We start from the raw sequence: 18,330 nt of genomic DNA, 5'->3' as shown, positions 1-18,330 counted from the left end.
ATCCACAGAGTGATTCTTGAATTGTCATGACTCTTTCCGGTTCGATGAGGTCTTCTTTCATTTTCCAAAGCTGTCACATACAAACATCATTATTTTAGATTCATACATGTACGTAATTAAATGCAAGAAATTGTTATTAATTTGATACGTACATCGAAATCTTTTTGCGTTATTTTCTTTGGGCCAGTAAAGTCGTGGATCAACTCACATATGTAATAGCCACATAAGTTGTTTCCTTCCACCTGTCTCTGTCTCGTACACTATATATATGGGTTATGAAATATTCATGGTGTTTAAAAAAATGACACTAGGTGTGCAAATTGTATTCATACCGGAAAGTCTGTCTTGATATAAAGATCACACGGCATGTCTATAACTCCTATATGCTTTTTGATGAAGCGAGCCCATGCCTTCTGGAGGATGTCTATGAAGTTTTGATATTGTATTATTGGCGTCCTCTTTCCGTCAAATACCACAACTCGGGCTCGATCAATCTCTATACTGAGCAAGATCCAATGAAAACTGTTGATACACATATACAGATTAAATGTTGGATATACTTATTATCAAATTAAAGGGATGAAAACAGAGTCGAAGTACTCACTTGAAGTTGTACAGTAACAAAATGAATGTACAAGTATGCTGCCTATCGAAGGTCTTGAATACATTATTCTCGGTCCGATTTGGCCATTTGTTTACACTATTCTCGTTTATAATATTTGGGTCCATGAAGCCGATGTGATAGTACCCCTTTCTCCGGCATTCTTTCACCTTCATCCTACACGATACAAAAAAAAGAGAAGATGAGAAAGCACATAAGTAGTTGAGCTATAATATAGAAATAAGAGGAAACACTTACTAAGAAATATACTGAGGGACTTGCCCAGGGCATCTTGATGGTATAGAAACCAAAGACTCTCAAAATCGATCCATATGCCAGCTAGCCCCCGATGTAAATCGCTATCTTTAACCCGAGCTGTGAATGTTACGTCTACATCTGCAGTGGCCCTCATGTACCATTCATGCAACTCACGCATTCTCGTTGGTAGCATGTTCAGCAACTCAGGCCACATTAGAGGTTCCCCTATTACAAATCATTTTCTTCCTGCCCCTAGGTGAATCGGGATTGGAACATCCCGTAGGAGTTGAGCTTTTGTGAGTTTTGTTTCCACCACAAACTCAGCCGTAGCTTCATCATCTTTTGAAAGCACTTGGAGCGGAGGTATCGATTGTTGGGGTTGTTCTCTGAGGTGGGAAATGTTTTTGGGCCGACGATTACTCTTCTTCTGATAAGACTTTGTGATTGAGCAGTCATAGTCCGACAGTGTTTCTTTCTCCCTTGGTTGGCACTTGGTTACGAAGAACTTCTGCCCGGCTAGATTCACTGGTTGCTTTGGCTCAAGCTTCCTTGGCGCGAATTGTTCTCAAACCTCCTTTCTCACATGCTAATTCAATTCCTCTTGAGTCATTTCATATGCTAATTTGGAGGTGGAGGCTTCTCTTTCTTCTTAGCTGGGTTATTCTTTGCCTTAGGAGGTGGCGGTGGTGGGACCCAAACCTTTGTGTTCTTCTTCCACTTAGGAGGTGGCGGCAGACTCATGCTGGGGTCCCTTGGAGGGGGTGGTGTCGGTGTTTTACCGGCTGCCCACCGAAGGGTATACCCAAGATGGTAAATTTAGGTGAGGAGACGCCGAGATCAGGAACTCGAAGGTGCAAGGAATACAAGATTTAGACAGGTTCGGGCCGCGAGGTGCGTAATGCCCTACGTCCTATATGGTGGTTTGTATTCCCTTGGGTGTAGAATGATCTGTTTTGAGGGGGTCCCTGCCCCCCTTATGTATCCGGGAGGTCAGGGTTACATGAATCCTAACCGACACTAGCCAAAGAATCGTACCAGAATATGTCTCGAGTAGATTCCTTCTGTATCGACTAGCTTTATCTCCTACTCAAACGAGTAGAAAACAACTTAAATAAGAGATAAGACAGGCTTTATCTCTTAACCCTGTTTAAACTACGTTATGTGCACAGCCCCGTAGCCCCGGGTCTGACAAGCCCCCGAGCTCTTCGTAGCTGAGTACTGCAGGCTTCTCGAGTGCTTTCAAAGTAGTCTTTGGCTTCCTACAAAGCTCCGCCTTGAAGTTCTTCTTCGAGTACTTACTTGGCTGCATCGAAGCTATGAGGTGCTCATGCCCTGAATTATTTCTTTGGTATGGTGTGCGATTGAAAAATCGCACTCCATATGGAGTAGCTCCCAAGCCTTAGGTTGAATCGGAGAATCAGGCTGAGGGTCGCATTAGTCTTGAATCTTCCTTACTTACTTTTTCAAAATAAATTCAAAAAAATAAGTAGTCGATGCCACGTATCCCGCAGCCCCTGAGCCTTGAATCCAAATCTCTCAGGTTTAGAAACAAGGATCCAAAAGTCATGGCATGCAGTGAACAAATATCCCCAAATAAATAACTGGTGTGATGGTACAAATGATGGAAATTAAATCTGAAATTCGAAAAATCTCTTTTTTCGGGACAGTTAACCCTGGAAAAATAATTAATCGAATATTTTATCTAAACAATCCACCAAATGACCCCTCATCTTCCGAATATTTCCTGAAATGACTCTTCAACTTTGAAACTGTAAACCTTTCCCCAACCACTGGTTATTTAACCCTGCGGCAACGCTGAGTGAAAACTGTGCTTCCAATTTGCAATCCACCAAGAACTGCCAAAATCCTCCAAATAGAGCCGCACTCCACCTTCACCCTCTTGGAGAGCCCCGATCCAACCAAAATCTCCCCGCCCCTTTCCCCACAACCCCCGAGCAACTCGTGGCGAGTGAATCTGGAAATGGCGCCCAAGAGACCTGAGAAGGACGGGAAGAAGAAAGAGGTGCAGCCGCCGGCCGGGGAATGGACTCACAGTAAGTGCTCCAACAACAACCTCCAAAAACTTTTTTCCGAGGGATTGCTCCAAGAGAAGAGTCTTGTCAACTGGCGCCCCTCTTTTCATGATCCAATCCCCATGGAAAATATGGACGAAATCGTCACATTTTACCATTTTGCTGAACGGGGATTGGCCCTCCCCTCTTGTTCTTTCTTCCGGGGTCTTCTTTACTACTACGGGCTTGAGCTCCATCACCTCAACCCGAATTCCATTTGCCATATTGCAATATTTATCCATTTCTATAAAGCCTTCCTCGGAATCGAACCCCATTGGGATCTTTTCCGCTTCCTTTTCCGAGTAAAACCACAACCCACCTCCAAAAATCCATCTGTTGTAGGGGGTGCCTGCATCCAACTTAGACAACAAGCCGGCGACAAGTACCTTTCATACAAATTCCCCTCCAACATTCCCGGGTAGAAAAATCATTGGTTCTACATCGAAAATCATGCCCCCAACTCCTAGAAAAGTCAAATAAACCACCTGTTGTAAGGCCGGAGTGGAATATCAAACTTCCCAGGGGGGACATGGATCAAGTCGATGAGTTGCTAGAAACTATAGCAGCGCATCCGTAATGTTTTCCTTCTTCAAGCGCCGAGTCCAGCCAATCCAGCAACGCCATATACTTGGATTCGAGTATATGGGCACAGAAGATCCATCTCGCATGTGCGCAGAGGAGCTGACAGACAAAGCCGCACTTATTTGAGTCAAGCAAGTGCTGTTGGACGTGAACGCCGTCCCCTACGTCCTGGGATTGTTTTCCGCACGGAATCCTCCAAAACCGGTGAGTATTCGACTACTTTTGAGAGAAAACTCTGCTGTTCTACCACTGTTAACTGAAAATCTTTTACAGGGACTCATAGAATTGTACCGAAGCTACCCTCCACAACCTGACATCCCTCTACCGGACCACCTCCTCCCTAGTGCCGCAGCCGAAGCGAAGAGGGCTCGAGTAGCCGAGGCTCTACCCGGCAGTGAGTCCACTGAAGGCGGGAGCCCCCTGGCGGAAAGGAAAGCTGAGGGGGAGGCGAGAAGGGACAACTCCCCCGGACCATCTGTGGAGTTGACCGAAACTCTGCCCTCGGTCCCGCAGGGTCGTCGGGTAGTGCGCAAATGGAAAGCGCAAGAAGTCGAGTCTTCCAGGTATGAATATGCTGCCTTGTTGAACTATCAAATATCAATATTGTTGCACGCTAACATTATCCTTTTGCAGTCCACCTGCTTCTCCACCCGAGCCTGAGCGCCAAGAAATGGGAACCGATCCATCAGCTTCTGTGACAGGATCGGTTACCATTGCCGTGGCGGGCACCACTCCACCAGCTGATGTAACCCCGCCGCCAGCAATGATTGCTGTGGTTGAGACACCACGGGCTATGAGAGTGAAGAAGGCTGTCATGAAGAAGTCTTCGCTGTAAGTTTGCATCTTTTTGTATAATGAACATTCTGTCCTTTTCGAATGGTGTAATGATATAACTGATTCTGCTTCATTAGGTCTGTGACTACTAGGGGATTTAAACCAAAGCCTGTGTCGGCTACTCCAGCCCCCGAGCCACCAGCCCCAGAAGGGCCCGCGCCCAAGGAACCAGCCCCCGAGACGGGCTCGACATTGCCCGACCTGCCACCTGCCGAGCCCCAGCAAGCCAAAGCCAGAGCTAGTGGTGAGGAACAAGTCGAGGCCCCCGCAGCTGCTCCTGCAGATGGCACAGGTGAGTGTCTGACTGCCCACGGCTAGCTGCTTAGACCGCAGATGTATGTACTGAATGCATCCTGACTCGCAGGTACCCAGCGACCACCTTCTGAAGAAGCTGCAGAGACCTCAAGGAGTCCTGGAGACCTGCTGATGGCCGGATGCAGATACCAGAACATCATCCCCACAGATCTAGTGGATGATCCCATGCTGACGGACCACAACATAAAAACCTTCAAGAAGGCCTACAAGGAGTTGTACGATTTTGTCATGGTAAGACATGATTACTCTTCTGCTTGTAGGTGTTGTTGAGTTGCTTGTCTTAATCTCCGCCCTTATGCAGAACGTGATCACGCACTCACAAAAGAAGTCCGAGAAGTTGAAAATAGTCGTGAGTGGTCACCAGGAGCTTGCTACCAAGGAAAAACGCATATCCGAGGAGCAGACGAAGAACTGCTATCTTTAGAGAGAACTTGACATGCTGAAGCAAGAGCGGACTCGAGAGATGTGGCTCCTCAAGAACGATCTAGGAAATCTCGAGAAAGCCAACTCCGAGCTCCAGGAACAACTCGAGGGACAAAAGAAGGCGCACCAGGAGCAACTCAAAGAACAGATGAAGGCGCACCAAGGCAAGCCCTTTCTTCCCTCGAGTACTTTGTCACACCCGGTTTTTAAAGATAAAACCGAATGCATAACTATATGTATGCCAGGATCAAGTTCCATACATATAGTGACTTCATCAGTGAATAATCAGCAACAGTATCACGAAAAGAGAATTAAAAGACTATAAAGATTATCAGAGTTATACAGCTTATCCTGGAAATGGAGACTTCAAACTTCACAGGCAATCGACCGGGGGTTCCTCAGGCCTAGAACTCAGCATCATCTTCAAAAGACTTCAGATCACTTTCTCCTCTGAGCAGCAATTATAACAAGCGTGAGTACACTTATGGTTGGTACTCAGCAAGTGTTGGGAATTATATGACATGAAGGCCAAAATCAAGGAAAGGCTGACCGGCTTACTGCGATAAGCAATTTTAGTTGGTCAAATTTTATTAGCACCTGATTACTAAGGTATAAGTTCATACCAAAAACCCACATTAAAAGAGATAGAAGAGATATAGCATAAGTATAACCACAACCATATACATGGTCCATGATAACCATAACCATAAACATGGTCCACGATTTAATTCATCTTCAAGTTCAATTATCATGTGAGGGTCCAAGCCGCTCTTAACCGTGAGCACGGCTGATATATCAGTTTTCACTCTGCAGAGGTTGTACACTTTACCCACAACTCGTGTCTCCCAATTTGCCCGAGGTAGCTAGCCTCTTAAACACTTCCGAGGTGAGTGGCAAGAGATTCACTACGAGGCCTTTACAAAGATTCCCTAACTCATGACAATCCGCTGAGGTTTCAAGTCAAAGCGGTCATAACTCTCCCTAATGAGGCAGACGCCTTACCCAGGACCATATCATACCCTCAAGAGGACCGAGCTATACCCCGACGATGCAACCCCTCTAGCCCTTTCGGTAAGATCGTCATAAGCTAGTGTTTCTAATTAATCAGCCAAGACCAGAGCCATATAGTATTGTGGTTGCACTGTTTTCCTGGGTGGTTCTCCATGTTCCAATTAAAACATATAATCTTGTGATTAACATCACCAAGAGCATGAACATGGATAAAAATAGGTGTAGCATCATCATTGTTGCCATCATGGTTTTATATTATTCCCAAACCAGAACCACTTATAGCAACTAAGCAATAGCTACCCAACATAAAGGTAAAACCCAGGTTGACAAGGAATGATCATAAAGACTAGGCATATCCTTAATTAGGATCCATCAAAATTAGGACACATGCATGCATATAAAGAAAATGTTGTATTTATTGTGATTATTAGGACAAAAGCATGATCAAGGAAACACTTGCCTTTCTTTTAGAGAATAGCTGCTCAGAGTCTTCAACTCTTGTTCTTGAAACTCTAAATCTTCAAAGCTCTTCGATCGCGCTTCTTCTAACATCACACAAGCAACGGGCCCAAAATATACAAGCAAGCAAACAAACAAGAACGACTAAGAACAGATACAGCAAACAAAAGAAAAGCTTTAAAAGAGTGAACTAAAGGATAAGGCTCGATGCTATGGTCACGAGAGCGCAAGAAATGCGGAAAACGGAGCTAGGGTTGAAAAGATACAGCTATCGGGAGATTTATATTATAAAAGAAATAAAAGAACTATAGGCTTTCATTTATTTTAATCCAGAAAACTAATGTAAAAGATATTCAAAAGAGAATATCCCTAATTATAATTAACTCATATTATATTTGCATTTATAAAGACGAAGTAGAACTTAGTCAAATTTTATATACAATTCTCTATGTACAAATTACACTAATTAATTAATTAATTAGAAAAGAAACTGGTGAGAGCATCTAAACGTCAAACTTTATGATTCATGTTGAACTAAACAAATTAAATTACAAACACATTTAAGTTGATATTAATCAAATTAACATTAATTATGAAAACCGGATAGAAGACTTAATTGGATTTTATTTCGGAAAACTAGATGAGAGGATATTATTCAAATTAAATTGATATTTAATTTTAAAAATAGGAAATACGGCACAACAACGCTACTAAACGGTAGCTTAAGGTTTTAGAAGACTAACGCAAAAAGAACGGATCGAAACGGATCTAAAATGCGGAAACTACGCATAAAACAAGGCTGCAAGGACCTATACGCAATTAACTATAGACTTCAAGGGTTAGCTGAAAAGAAATACAAGACATAGAAAATAGTGCTTGCAAAATAGGAAAAGATTAGGGTTAGATCTGAAAAATTCCATGGTGGGGCTGGATTGAGAAGATGGAATAGATCTAGGGGGTTTTCTGCAATTTTCGCAAGACACAGAAAATTACACGATATTTACAGGATCTTCCAGGGACCAATCTGCAAAAAGCTTGAAACAGGCAGCAATGGTGACTGGCGGGTACTGTAGCTCGAATTCCCGGTGATTTAGGGCACGAGAGGTTGCGGGAAGTGGGGGAAAAGAAAGAGGACGACGAGGGGATTCGATTCCATACCTAACTTACCCCGGGGATGCATCGTAGAGATCGAATTTCGCGGAGGAAGGAGGTGGCTGCGGTCTGTTTCTGTTTCTGCGCTGGTTCTTGTTCTGGTGGTTGTCTGCTGCATACCTGGGCACTTGCAGGGGGGTTGCGGCTGCAGGAGGGAGGCAGGCAGGGGGCGGCAGGGCCGGCCTGCAGGGGGGGCGCGGCGCAAGGACAGGGGCGGCGCACAGGGCAGGGGCGACGCGGCTGCTCTGTTCCTGCAGTGCTGGGCGCACCGGGGATGCATGGCGGCGGCTGTGCAGGGGCGACTTGCAGGGGGCGCGCACGGCCAGGGGGAAGGGCTGGCGCGGCTGGTGCAGTAGCTGCTGCTGGCGGCGCCCAGGGGCAGGGGCGGCCTGGGCTGGGCGTGGAGGAGGAGGAGGCGCACGGGGTAGAAGGATGCAATGGCGGCGCTCAGCAGGGAGATGCGATGCAGCAGGGGGACGCCCTGGGTGACGGCGGTGGTGGTGCAGGAACGCGAGCAGGAAAACGCGAGGCAAAAAGATGCGAGGTTAGGGTTATGCGAGCAGGATTTATAGGGACGTGGAGGCCTGAGATCTGGCAACCAGGAGGGCGCGAGGGCTCGCAGGGAGGATGCGCGGTGGCGGTTGAGCAGCAGCCGAAACGAGCAAAGAGTTTGCGGGATTAGGGTTACACTAGAATTTATAGGGCACGCAGGAGCCGACGCAGGGGAGAAAATTAGGGCCGGCTACCGGGGAACAGGAGGTGCAAGACACGTTTAAATAGACCTGCAGATATTGTGCTGAGCTCCAACTCGAACGAGGATAAGGACGCGGCGGTGCATCGGGCTGGGACTCGTTCTTGAGTCTGGATTGCCCACGGGAGGCGAGAATGGGCTGACCAGCGGGTCCCACAATTTAGCGAGCAATGAGAGGATAGAAGAGGTAACAGAAAGAGGAAACGAGAAGGGCCGAGTGAGTTCGATTATGGCCCGAAACAGGTTCGGGTGAGGGCCGAACGTGAAAATGAGCTGATAGTGTTGTTTGAACACGAACGGTTTATCCAGGAGCACGAGAAGAGAAGGAAAAGACCAGGCCGAGTCATTGGGGCTGATGACGATCGAACATCATCGGAAAAAAAATACCGAAGAGAAGTCACGAGGCGTTGTTTTCAAGCATGACTTGGTCGGGGGAAACGGTTAGAGGATCGGGAGCTCGACGGGACATATTAAGGATTCGAAGAAGACAAGATTAAAAGGATGTACAACAAAATATGACTTGGTCCGGCTATGATGAGAATCAAAATAGAAATACTTTCCATAACATATTTCTTAAGTTTAAAATAAATCTAGGAAAGTCCAGATAAATATTTCAAACCAAGAAAAATATATCCGGAAGAATCCCAAAATTCTCCGAGAAAAACTCGGGAGGTAAATTTAGGACACGAGGAATCCAAATAGAATATTTGGGACTCATGAAAAAGAATTTTAGAGCTTTCCAAGTAAAAAAAAATGGATCTAGCTCTTGGATAAATAGAATAATTCCCAGAAAAATCTTTAAAATTCTCGAAAAATCTTATTGATAGATGAACATATTGTAAAAGATAGTCACATCCTAAAATTGAATATTTTAGGGTGTGACATACTTTCACTTAACAATTTATCCTGGATTCTGAAAATATTTTCATCGTCGAGCTTAGGAAAATCTTAACATATAAAGAAGAGCTGCTTCCTGACGTGAAGAATATGCTGTATCGCCGTACAGATGACATCGAGAGGCTGCAGAAGGTCATCGCCGACACCGAACAACAGTTCACCGGCAGCCTTCAGCAGATCAAGACGCTGGGCGAAGAGAAGGAGCAGTGGCAAAAGGAGCTAGAGGACCTCAGGGGAGCTACCAAGAAGTTTGTGGACATTGTGGACCCACAAGAAGATGGCGAATCAGGTGAGCGGTCTTTGCTGGAGCGACTTCTTGGAGCGCCACAGAAGGTCATCGAGTTCCTCGCTGAGGCCCCGGTCGCGTGTGTCAGCCACGCTCTTGCCTTCGTAAAATCCTTTTGGCCGGAAGCTCAACTAGAAACGTTCACGCAGGGAGTGGCTGCGGAGTGCACTGAAGAATAGTTCAACGAGTAACTCCAAGAAGCCCAACCTGTAGCGGAACAAATAGTAAAAAGTGTACTGCAAGATTAAGATGTAAAAAACAAGTACTCAATTCCTTGTATATAAGTTCTCATTTGATGTCTTCTACTTGCATGTGCCTCAACTGAATTGTCATCCAGATTTAAAGGCTAAGTGGTAGACACTACCCTGGGTGTAGCGACCCTGGAAGTAGCCGTAGCAGTTCTGAGTAGGAAACCATCTACCAAGTTAGATACAACCTGATCGAGCAGGTCTAACCAGTTAGGAAAGAAAACGAGCATCGTCACGAGACTGTCGTGCTTCTGGCAAAACGAAGCTACCCCAAGTGCAGCGACTCTGGGTGTAGTCGAAATCGCACCTCGTGTGAGTGCGTCCAACGAGTTAGGTATAGACCGATCGAACGGATCAAACTCGTTGGGAAAGAACGCGAGCATCGTCACGTGACTGCCGAGTTTATGGCAAGAAATTAAAACTACCTCGAGTGCAACGACTCTGGGCGTAGTCGAAATAGCTCCTCATGCGAGCCTGTCCAACAAGCTAGGTATAAACCAATCGAACGGATCGAATTTGTTGGGCAAATGTGATCATCATCGCAAGCGACCACCAAAGGTCACGGCGGAAGTCGATTCATATAAAGCATGAACGTTGCTGAAGCCTCCGTCAAAACTTATGACAAGAAGTCGATAAAACATGAATGTGGCCGTAGCCTCCGTCCCAACTCATGACAAGAAGTCAATTTATAAAATATGAACGTGGCTGGAGCCTCCGTTTGTTAACAGAAAAATTTATATTCCGGATTTTGTGGCACGTAGCCTCCAAATTGATTCGGAAGAAAAAGGCCACCTAGGCATCCGGAGAACAGCTATCCATGCGTGCTTCCTCATGGGTAGAACTTGTGCAGGTTTTGAATATTCCAGGAATTCGGGACATCTTGGCCCTCGGGGTATTGTAGTCGATACGACCCCGGTCTTGTAACTTGCTTGATGATGAATAGACCTTCCCACCTTGAGTTGAGCTTGTGTAAGCCAGACTCGTCTTGGATGCGGCGAAGGACCAGATCGCCTATATTGAATGATGGTTCCCTCATGTTGCGATTGTGATATCGCTGGATCCCCTGCAGGTATCGAGCTAACTAAACAAGAGCGGTGCAGCTAGTCTCTTCGACAGAATCAAGCTCTAACTGACTCGCTTCGTCCACCTCGCCTTCATTGTACATTTCAACCCTTGGGGATTTCCACATGATGTCGGCCGGCAAGATAGCTTCAGAGCTGTAGATGAGGAAGAATGGTTTTTGTCCTGTGGCTTTGGACGGCTGAGTCCGGAGCCCCCAGACGACATGTGTCAATTCTCGTATCCACTTTCCTCCTTTCTTGCTATTTTCGTCATAGAGTCGTTTCTTGAGGCCATCGATTATCATGCCGTTCGCCCTTTCGACTTGACCATTGACCCTTGGGTGTGCAACAAAGACATACTTGATCTTGAGGCACGCATTTTCACAGAACTCCCAGAACTGGTTGGCCATGAAGTTTGATCCCAAGTCCGTGATGATGGTATTCGGGAAGCCGAAGCAATGCAAGATATCGAAGATGAAATCAACAACTTGATCTGGTGTGAGCTTGGCTATCAGCTTGTACTCGATCCACTTGGTAAACTTATTGATAGCCACCAATACATGGGTGAGACCGCCTGGCACTGTTGTGAAGGGCCCAATCATATCAAGGCTCCAACAAGCAAAAGGCTAGGATGGCGGTATGGTGATGAGACTGCAAGCCAGGACATGAGATTGCTTGCCAAAGAATTGGCAGTTTTGGCATCTCCGCACGAGATCTTCAGCATCGGACACTGCAGTGGGCCACCAGAAACCAGCTCTGTATGCTTTCCCCACCAGCGTTCTTGAAGCTGCGTGGTTGCCGCAAACGCCTTCATGTATTTCCCGCAATATGTCGCAGCCGTCCTCTTTTGTGACGCATTTCATGAGCACACCTGATTGTGCGCCATGCCGGTAGAGCTTACTGTCCACTAGGACGAAGCCCTTACTTCTGCGCATGACACGAGCTGCCTCTGCGCTTCTTGCGTCCACCCTCGCTGGTAGTCTTTGACCCCGGATGAAGTCGATATAAGCCTCTCTCAAGTCCTCTCCCAGCATCATAACCTCTCGATCACGCTGTTGAAGGCCAGCATTAGTGGTTACCTAAGGTGAGGGCTTGATGGATGGCTGTTTTAGCTCCTGGATGAAAACTCCTACTGGAACTTGCGCTCGGGAGGATCCTAGCTTGGATAACACATCTGCGCCAACATTATGCTCCCGTACCACATGATGAACCTCCAGACCGGAGAACTTATTTTCCAGCTTGCGCACTTCTTGTACATATCTGTGGCTCCTTGCAGAATCTTATGTACCTCTTGTTCCAACAGATCCAAGTGTGGAGCGCATGTTGTAGTTTCTCTTCTCCATCGCCTGCATGGATCTCGAGGTCAAGGTCTTCCCATCCTTTCTCGACCCGGTCAACCATGACTCTAGCATATCCTTCAGGAATCGGCACACCATGAATTGTCCCACCTTGAACAGGTACTTCAGCAATACCTTGAGCCACTAATTTGATCTTTTTCCTCCACTGATAAAGAAGCTTGCAGGGGTCCTCACGGTGATGTCGTCCATGGGGTAACATTGTTGGTTGTTGTCACACCCGGTTTAGAAAAGGTAACCAGATGCATCCCGTATGTGCGTCAGGATCAAGTTCCGCACATACATTAGACGTTACAAGCGAATACCCTAAACAATGCATTAATGAAATAGAGTATAATAGTACCATGATCTTAAACGAATAAATAAACATCGATAACTAGCAGCGGACTTCAACTTCACAGGCAGATGACTGGGAGACATATGCCTAGTATTCTTCGAAATCTTCGGGGAACACCGGACAATTATCTTGTTCTGAGCAGCATTGTTTTTAATAAAGTAAGTGTGACTACACTTATGGTTGGTACTCAGCAAGTGGAGTAAATTATATGATATGCAAGGCTATAATCAAGGAAAAGCTGACATGGTTTGACTGTGATAAGCATTTTTAGTTGATCAAATTTTATTAAACAAGCATTAACTAAGCGTAAGTATATACCAACCCTTAAACAAAATATCAGAGGTAATTAATCCACAACATAAATAAATAAATAAATAACATCAATTTAGATCATCTTTAAGTTTAATTATGATGTGAGTGTCCAAGCGGCTCGTAACCGTGAGCACGGCTGATATATCAGTTTTCACACTGCAGAGGTTGTACACTTTATCCACAATTTGTGTTTCCCTTAATGCCCGGTTTTGCAAAGCCCTTAAACACTTCCAAGGTGAGTGGCAGGGATTCACTACGAGGCCTTTACAAAGATTCCCTAACTTATGACAATTCGCGAAGATTTCAAGTCAAAATGGTCATAACCCTCCCTAATAAGATAATGCCTTAGCCAAGGACCACATATATCAATATGCCTCAAGAGGACCGAGCTATACCCCGACGATGCAGCCCCTCTTGCCCTTTCGGTAAGATTATCATAACCTAAAGTTTCTAATTAATTAGCCAAGACCAGAGCCATGTAGTATTGTGGTTGCACTGTTTTCCTGGGTGGTTCTCCATGTTCCAATTAATATAATGATCTTAATTATCATCAATAGAGTATTCCATAACATGTGTAAAATAGTGTAACATGATTTCCAGGTTATCCAACCAAAATCCAAGTAAAGCAACTAGCATAACTACGGCATAATTATAATAACCCAGGTTTAATCAAGGATATTCAAAAGAAACTAGGCACATCCTTAATTTGGGATCCATCATATTCTAGACACATGCATGCATATAAAGTAAATGTGTATTTATAAAGTTATTGGGACTAGAGTATGATCAAGGACCACTTGCCTTCTTCAATGAACTGTTGCTTCTCGGGAACGTCTTCAAAGCTCGGCTCTTGCAGAACCTCGAATTGCGTACCATCTAACGTAGCACACAACTACATACAAGCAAACAAATACAATAAATAAGAAACAATACACCAATCAATGTAAACTGAGCAAAATAATGTAATGATGCTACTGTATATGTCATAAGGATCGTGTGAGCGCAAGAATCGATGAAAACGGAGAAGTAAGGGCTAAAACATGAGTCTAGGGGCTTATTTGACAGAAGATTTCAAACTAAAAGGGCTCTGATAGAAGAAACAGAGGGCTAGATCATAAATAAACCTTAGACCTAGGGGTTAGATTGTAAAACAGAAGGCTCTAGGACTGCGGGTTCTATTTTTGAAAAAGTTAGGGGCCTAAACAAAAGAAAAAGAATCTATTTGTGAATACTTTTGAACTACCGTGAGTGCGGGTTGATTTCTACAAAACTCAAGGGGTAAAATGCAAAAAGGATCACGGTTTGACCGGTATCTAGATCTATTGACTCGGGTTAGATCTAAGCTAACCCGTTGGATTTAGATCTAATGGCAAGGGATGCGGGGCGGCGGCGCTAAGCGCCGGCGGCGGCGGCGAGTGGCGGCGCTTCGTCGGGTGTGATACCCTAGGTGTCAAAATTGTAACACATTAGAAAAGAATGTGTAATGTATGTATTGAATTGAGTGAAATTGAGTGAATGTGTGGAAATAAGGACTTATGTGTAATTTTTTCAAAAAATATGAGTCCTTTTATGCAAAACATTTGAATTACAAAGTTAACTCTTAAATTTTACTAGGGGTTAAAGTGTAAAAATAATAGTCATCATTGCATTACATATAACTTGCCATTAAGTCCAAAAATACATGAAATTTACCCTAATAAGGACAAAAACTTTATAAAGTTTGATTTAAGTCCAAGGTTTTAAAATAAAGCTCTGTTCTTTGGGTTTTTGAATTTGAACCCTAAATAAAAGTTGTAGGTTTTGAAAGGTTCTACAATTCTTGTTTTGACCATTTTCTCATTTGAGATATAAAACAGTGAGAAAATCTTGTTTTACATCGGGGCCCTGGAATTTTTGAAGTTCGCACATCAGCCCCTGGCGCCCCCCCTTTCTTCTTCCTCTGCCGCGCAGCAGCTCCGCCGCTGGCCGCCGTGCCGCACCGCCTGAGGCTAGCTCCTGCTCCAGCGCCGCTCCACATGTCGCCAGGGAGCTCGGCTACCGCCTCAGCGCTTCCCCGTTGTCCTCTCCCGTGCGCGCCACGTCGCTCCGCCGCTGCCCGAGCCGCCAGCAGCTGCTTGCCGTCGAGCGCCGTGCCATGCCGCTGCCGTCGAGCATTGCCTATTTAAACTCGAAGCATGATTGCTGTGGCCTTCTTTTGCTCGCCCACTCCCTCTCATCTTCTTTTCCTGGACACAACGCCGCCGCCGCCGTCGAGCTCCATTGCCTCTGCTTCGGGCCGCCGTGGACAGCTCGCCCCGCCCCTTCTCGAGCCACACCATCACCTCTAGCAACTTCACCGTGATCCCGTGAAGCTAGCCAGCCCCTCCATCGCCGCCCTTGAGCACCGCATCCACCTCGCCGCCGTCCTGGGCCACCGTGGGGACCCGCCCTTCCGGCGGTCCTAGCTCCCACCAAGTAGCTCGGGTGAACCGCCTTGACCCCCTGGAGCTATTCCCCCACCTCCGATCCACCGCCGGTGAGCCACCACGCCGGAACACCGCCACCATAGTCCAGCTCTATCGCCGCCACCTCGGGTCACCGTCGTTCCACCCCTCCGATCAACCCCGACCTTCACATCACCCCCAGCAAGGTCTGCTCTAGCCCCCTGATCCTTCCTGGCCGGTTCCCCCTCGCCGCCGGCTACCACCGTTGCCGGAATTTGGCCGGCGAGTGTCGGCTCTTCTTCCCCGACGAGCCAAGGACTCGATTGCAATTATCTAAATCTTTCTGAGGGCCTGGCTGCAAGATTCCAGTCCCTCCCTTCAATTCAAATCAGTGATTTTTAGAAATTTGTAAGAATTTGTAGAAAATTTAGAAAAATTTTAAACCAATTTTGTTTGAATCCTTGAAGTAAAATCTACAACTTTTGTGTTATAGCCTTGAGCTGAATAAGTGAATATTTTGAATTAGAATAAATACTAGGAAATGGGTGTGCTAATTAGATCTCTTGATCCATTGCTATGCTATTGTTGAAATTCGAAACATACGATGTGTGTCTCATGTATAGCTTTATGTAAAATTTGTATATTCAGAACTATTTCCTAGCTATAATGTTTAAGTATCTTTGTTTTATATTGATGAAAGCTTTAGGATTTATTCAAGGGTGAATCTGTTAGTGTTTGTAGCTGAAAATTTTACTCTGACTTTCTTTCAGCATGTGTAATCCATGATAAAATTTTGAATATCAGTAGCCTAGAGTAGCTTGAGTTATGAATTTAGGCTTAGATTCAAAGATAATTTATGAATAATAGTTCTAGTTTATGCATATTTATGACATTAAATTAGAGTGTTACTTTTGAGTAGTGTAATATGTTCACAAAATTGCAGCACAAGATCTAGTATAGAACTTCTGATATAAATAGATCTTAATATCACAATGCTGTTTTTTTGTTTATTTTATAGCATAATTGGTATAAGGATAAAAATCTTGATAAAATCACAGTAGCTTAGATTTAGATCATTCTTTTTCTATTAAAATTTTTATCCTTAGGTTTGTAGTAGATCAAACTAGAAAAATAGTTCTTTATCTAAATATGGTTTTATTGAATTAATTATTTTGATTGCTATGCTGTATGAAATGTTCTAAAAATTTTATGATAAACTTTTTTCAATTAGACCTATTGATACTAATTTTTATAGCATTAGTAATCACTCCTAACTTAGGGTTTTATTATTTGACCAAGAATTAAAATAATAACCCCAATTCTTATTGAATGAGTAATTTAGTTAATTAAGTCAACTAATGATGTTTAATGAATAGATTAGAGTCTTTTTTCTATGTGTTTAATGTCATTAGTTTGATTAGAGTAACTAGGTAGGTTATCTGATGAAATTAGGTAATGTAATTTAATACTCGATAAATGACTGCCCGTAGAAGAAGTTTAATTAACTTGTTGGATTGCAACTTTATCATGAAATGAAATGGAAGTATATGCATTCCCTCAACTGTGATGTGTGAAATTGAATGAATGTGTGAAAATAAGGACCTAAGTGTGATTTTTCAAAAATATAAGTCCTTTTATGCAAAATATTTGAATTACACATGTAACTTCCAATTTTGACTAGGGTTCAAAGTGTAAAAGTGTTAGTCATCATTACATTACCTAAACTTGCAATTCAGTCCAAAAGTATATGGCATTACCTAACTAAGGACAAAAACTTTGAAAAGTTTGAGTGGAGTCCAAAGTTTTAAAATAAAGTTCTATTCTTTGAGTTTTTGGTGTTGAGACCTAAATAAAAGTTGTAGGGTTTGAAAAGTTCTACAACTTTTATTTTTACCATTTCCTCATTTGAGCTTTAGAACAGTGAGGAATTTTGGTTTACAGTAAGGTCCCTGAAACCTTTGAATTTGCAAATCAGCCCCCAGCGCCCCCCCTTCTTCTTCCTCCTCTGCCTCCTCCTCTACCGCGCGATAGCGCATCTGCAGGCCCTCGTGCCGCACCGCCCAAGGCTCTCTCCTGCTCCAGCGCCGCTCCACGCGTCGCCCCCGAGCTCGCCCACCGCCTTAGCTCCTCCTGCTGGCCTTCCCCGAGCACGCCCCGCCGCCGCCGAGCCGCCAGCAGCTCCTTGTCGTCGCCGCCGTAGCTCACCACCGCTGCAGCCCTACCGGTGCCATTGTCTACTCAGGTAGCATCCACTCATCGTCACCAAGCCATCCGCCGCCCTAGCTTCCCTCTTCTGGTTCTCTTCCGAGTGCGCCACGCCGCCCCGCCTCTGCCCGAGCTCCACCCGGCCGCCACGATGCGCCGCCGGTCGCCAGCAGCAGCTACCATGCGCTGTGCCACTTCTTAACCCCATAGCATGACCAGGAGCTTCCCTTCGACTACTTATTTCTACTCGCACGGCCGTTGTTTGCCTTTCTCGACTTCGTCTCCACTGGATCACCGCCGCGCTCACCTTCTGCCGTCGACCACCGCGCCGTCGTCAGCTCGCCCCGCTCCTTCTCAGACCATGACAGCCCCCTCAGTAGCTTTGCCTTGATCCCGTGAAGCTCACCAGCCTCTCCATCGCCACCCTTAAGCACTGCATCCACCTCGCCGACGAGCTCCCCCTTCGCCGCCGTCCCGTGTCGCCATGGGAACCCATCCCTCCGGCCATCCTAGCCCTTGCCAAGGTGATTAATCGAACCGCCTTACTCTTCTGGAGCTTTTCCCCCACCTCTGATCCACCACCGGTGAGCCGTCACGCCGGAACACCATCGCCGTGGTTGAGCTCCATCGCCGCCATTCCACCCCTAGCTAGGACCGCCCTAGTCCCCTGAACCTTCCTGGCCGGTTCCCCCTCGCCGCCGGCCACCTCCATCACCGAAATTTGGCCGTCACATCTCAGCCTCTCTGT

The 18,330-nt window shown here is 45.4% G+C and overlaps 1 protein-coding gene across 1 annotated transcript; it reads left to right on the top strand.

Annotated features, from left to right (window-relative positions):
* Positions 1–2,840: 2,840 nt before the first annotated feature.
* LOC112890375 (predicted GPI-anchored protein 58) lies at positions 2,841–4,774 on the top strand. The gene is made up of 5 exons (XM_025957277.1): positions 2,841–2,882; positions 3,787–3,800; positions 4,147–4,344; positions 4,425–4,602; positions 4,712–4,774. Exons 1-5 carry the CDS (start codon positions 2,841–2,843, stop codon positions 4,772–4,774), a joined length of 495 nt encoding a protein of 164 aa, XP_025813062.1.
* The last annotated feature ends 13,556 nt before the right edge of the window (positions 4,775–18,330 follow it).

Source organism: Panicum hallii, chromosome 4 (genome assembly GCF_002211085.1).
Source record: "Panicum hallii strain FIL2 chromosome 4, PHallii_v3.1, whole genome shotgun sequence".
NCBI classification, from domain to species: domain Eukaryota; kingdom Viridiplantae; phylum Streptophyta; class Magnoliopsida; order Poales; family Poaceae; genus Panicum; species Panicum hallii.
This window is presented reverse-complemented; position numbering and strand designations above follow the sequence as displayed.

Excerpts from the sequence above, each read along its gene's own strand:
- LOC112890375 (XM_025957277.1), top strand. The coding sequence starts at position 2,841 with ATGGCGCCCAAGAGACCTGAGAAGGACGGGAAGAAGAAAGAG. Across the intron at positions 4,345-4,424 it reads GTCATGAAGAAGTCTTCGCT|GTCTGTGACTACTAGGGGAT; the intron begins GTAAGTTTGCAT and ends CTGCTTCATTAG. Across the intron at positions 4,603-4,711 it reads GAGCTAGTGGTGAGGAACAA|GTACCCAGCGACCACCTTCT; the intron begins GTCGAGGCCCCC and ends CCTGACTCGCAG.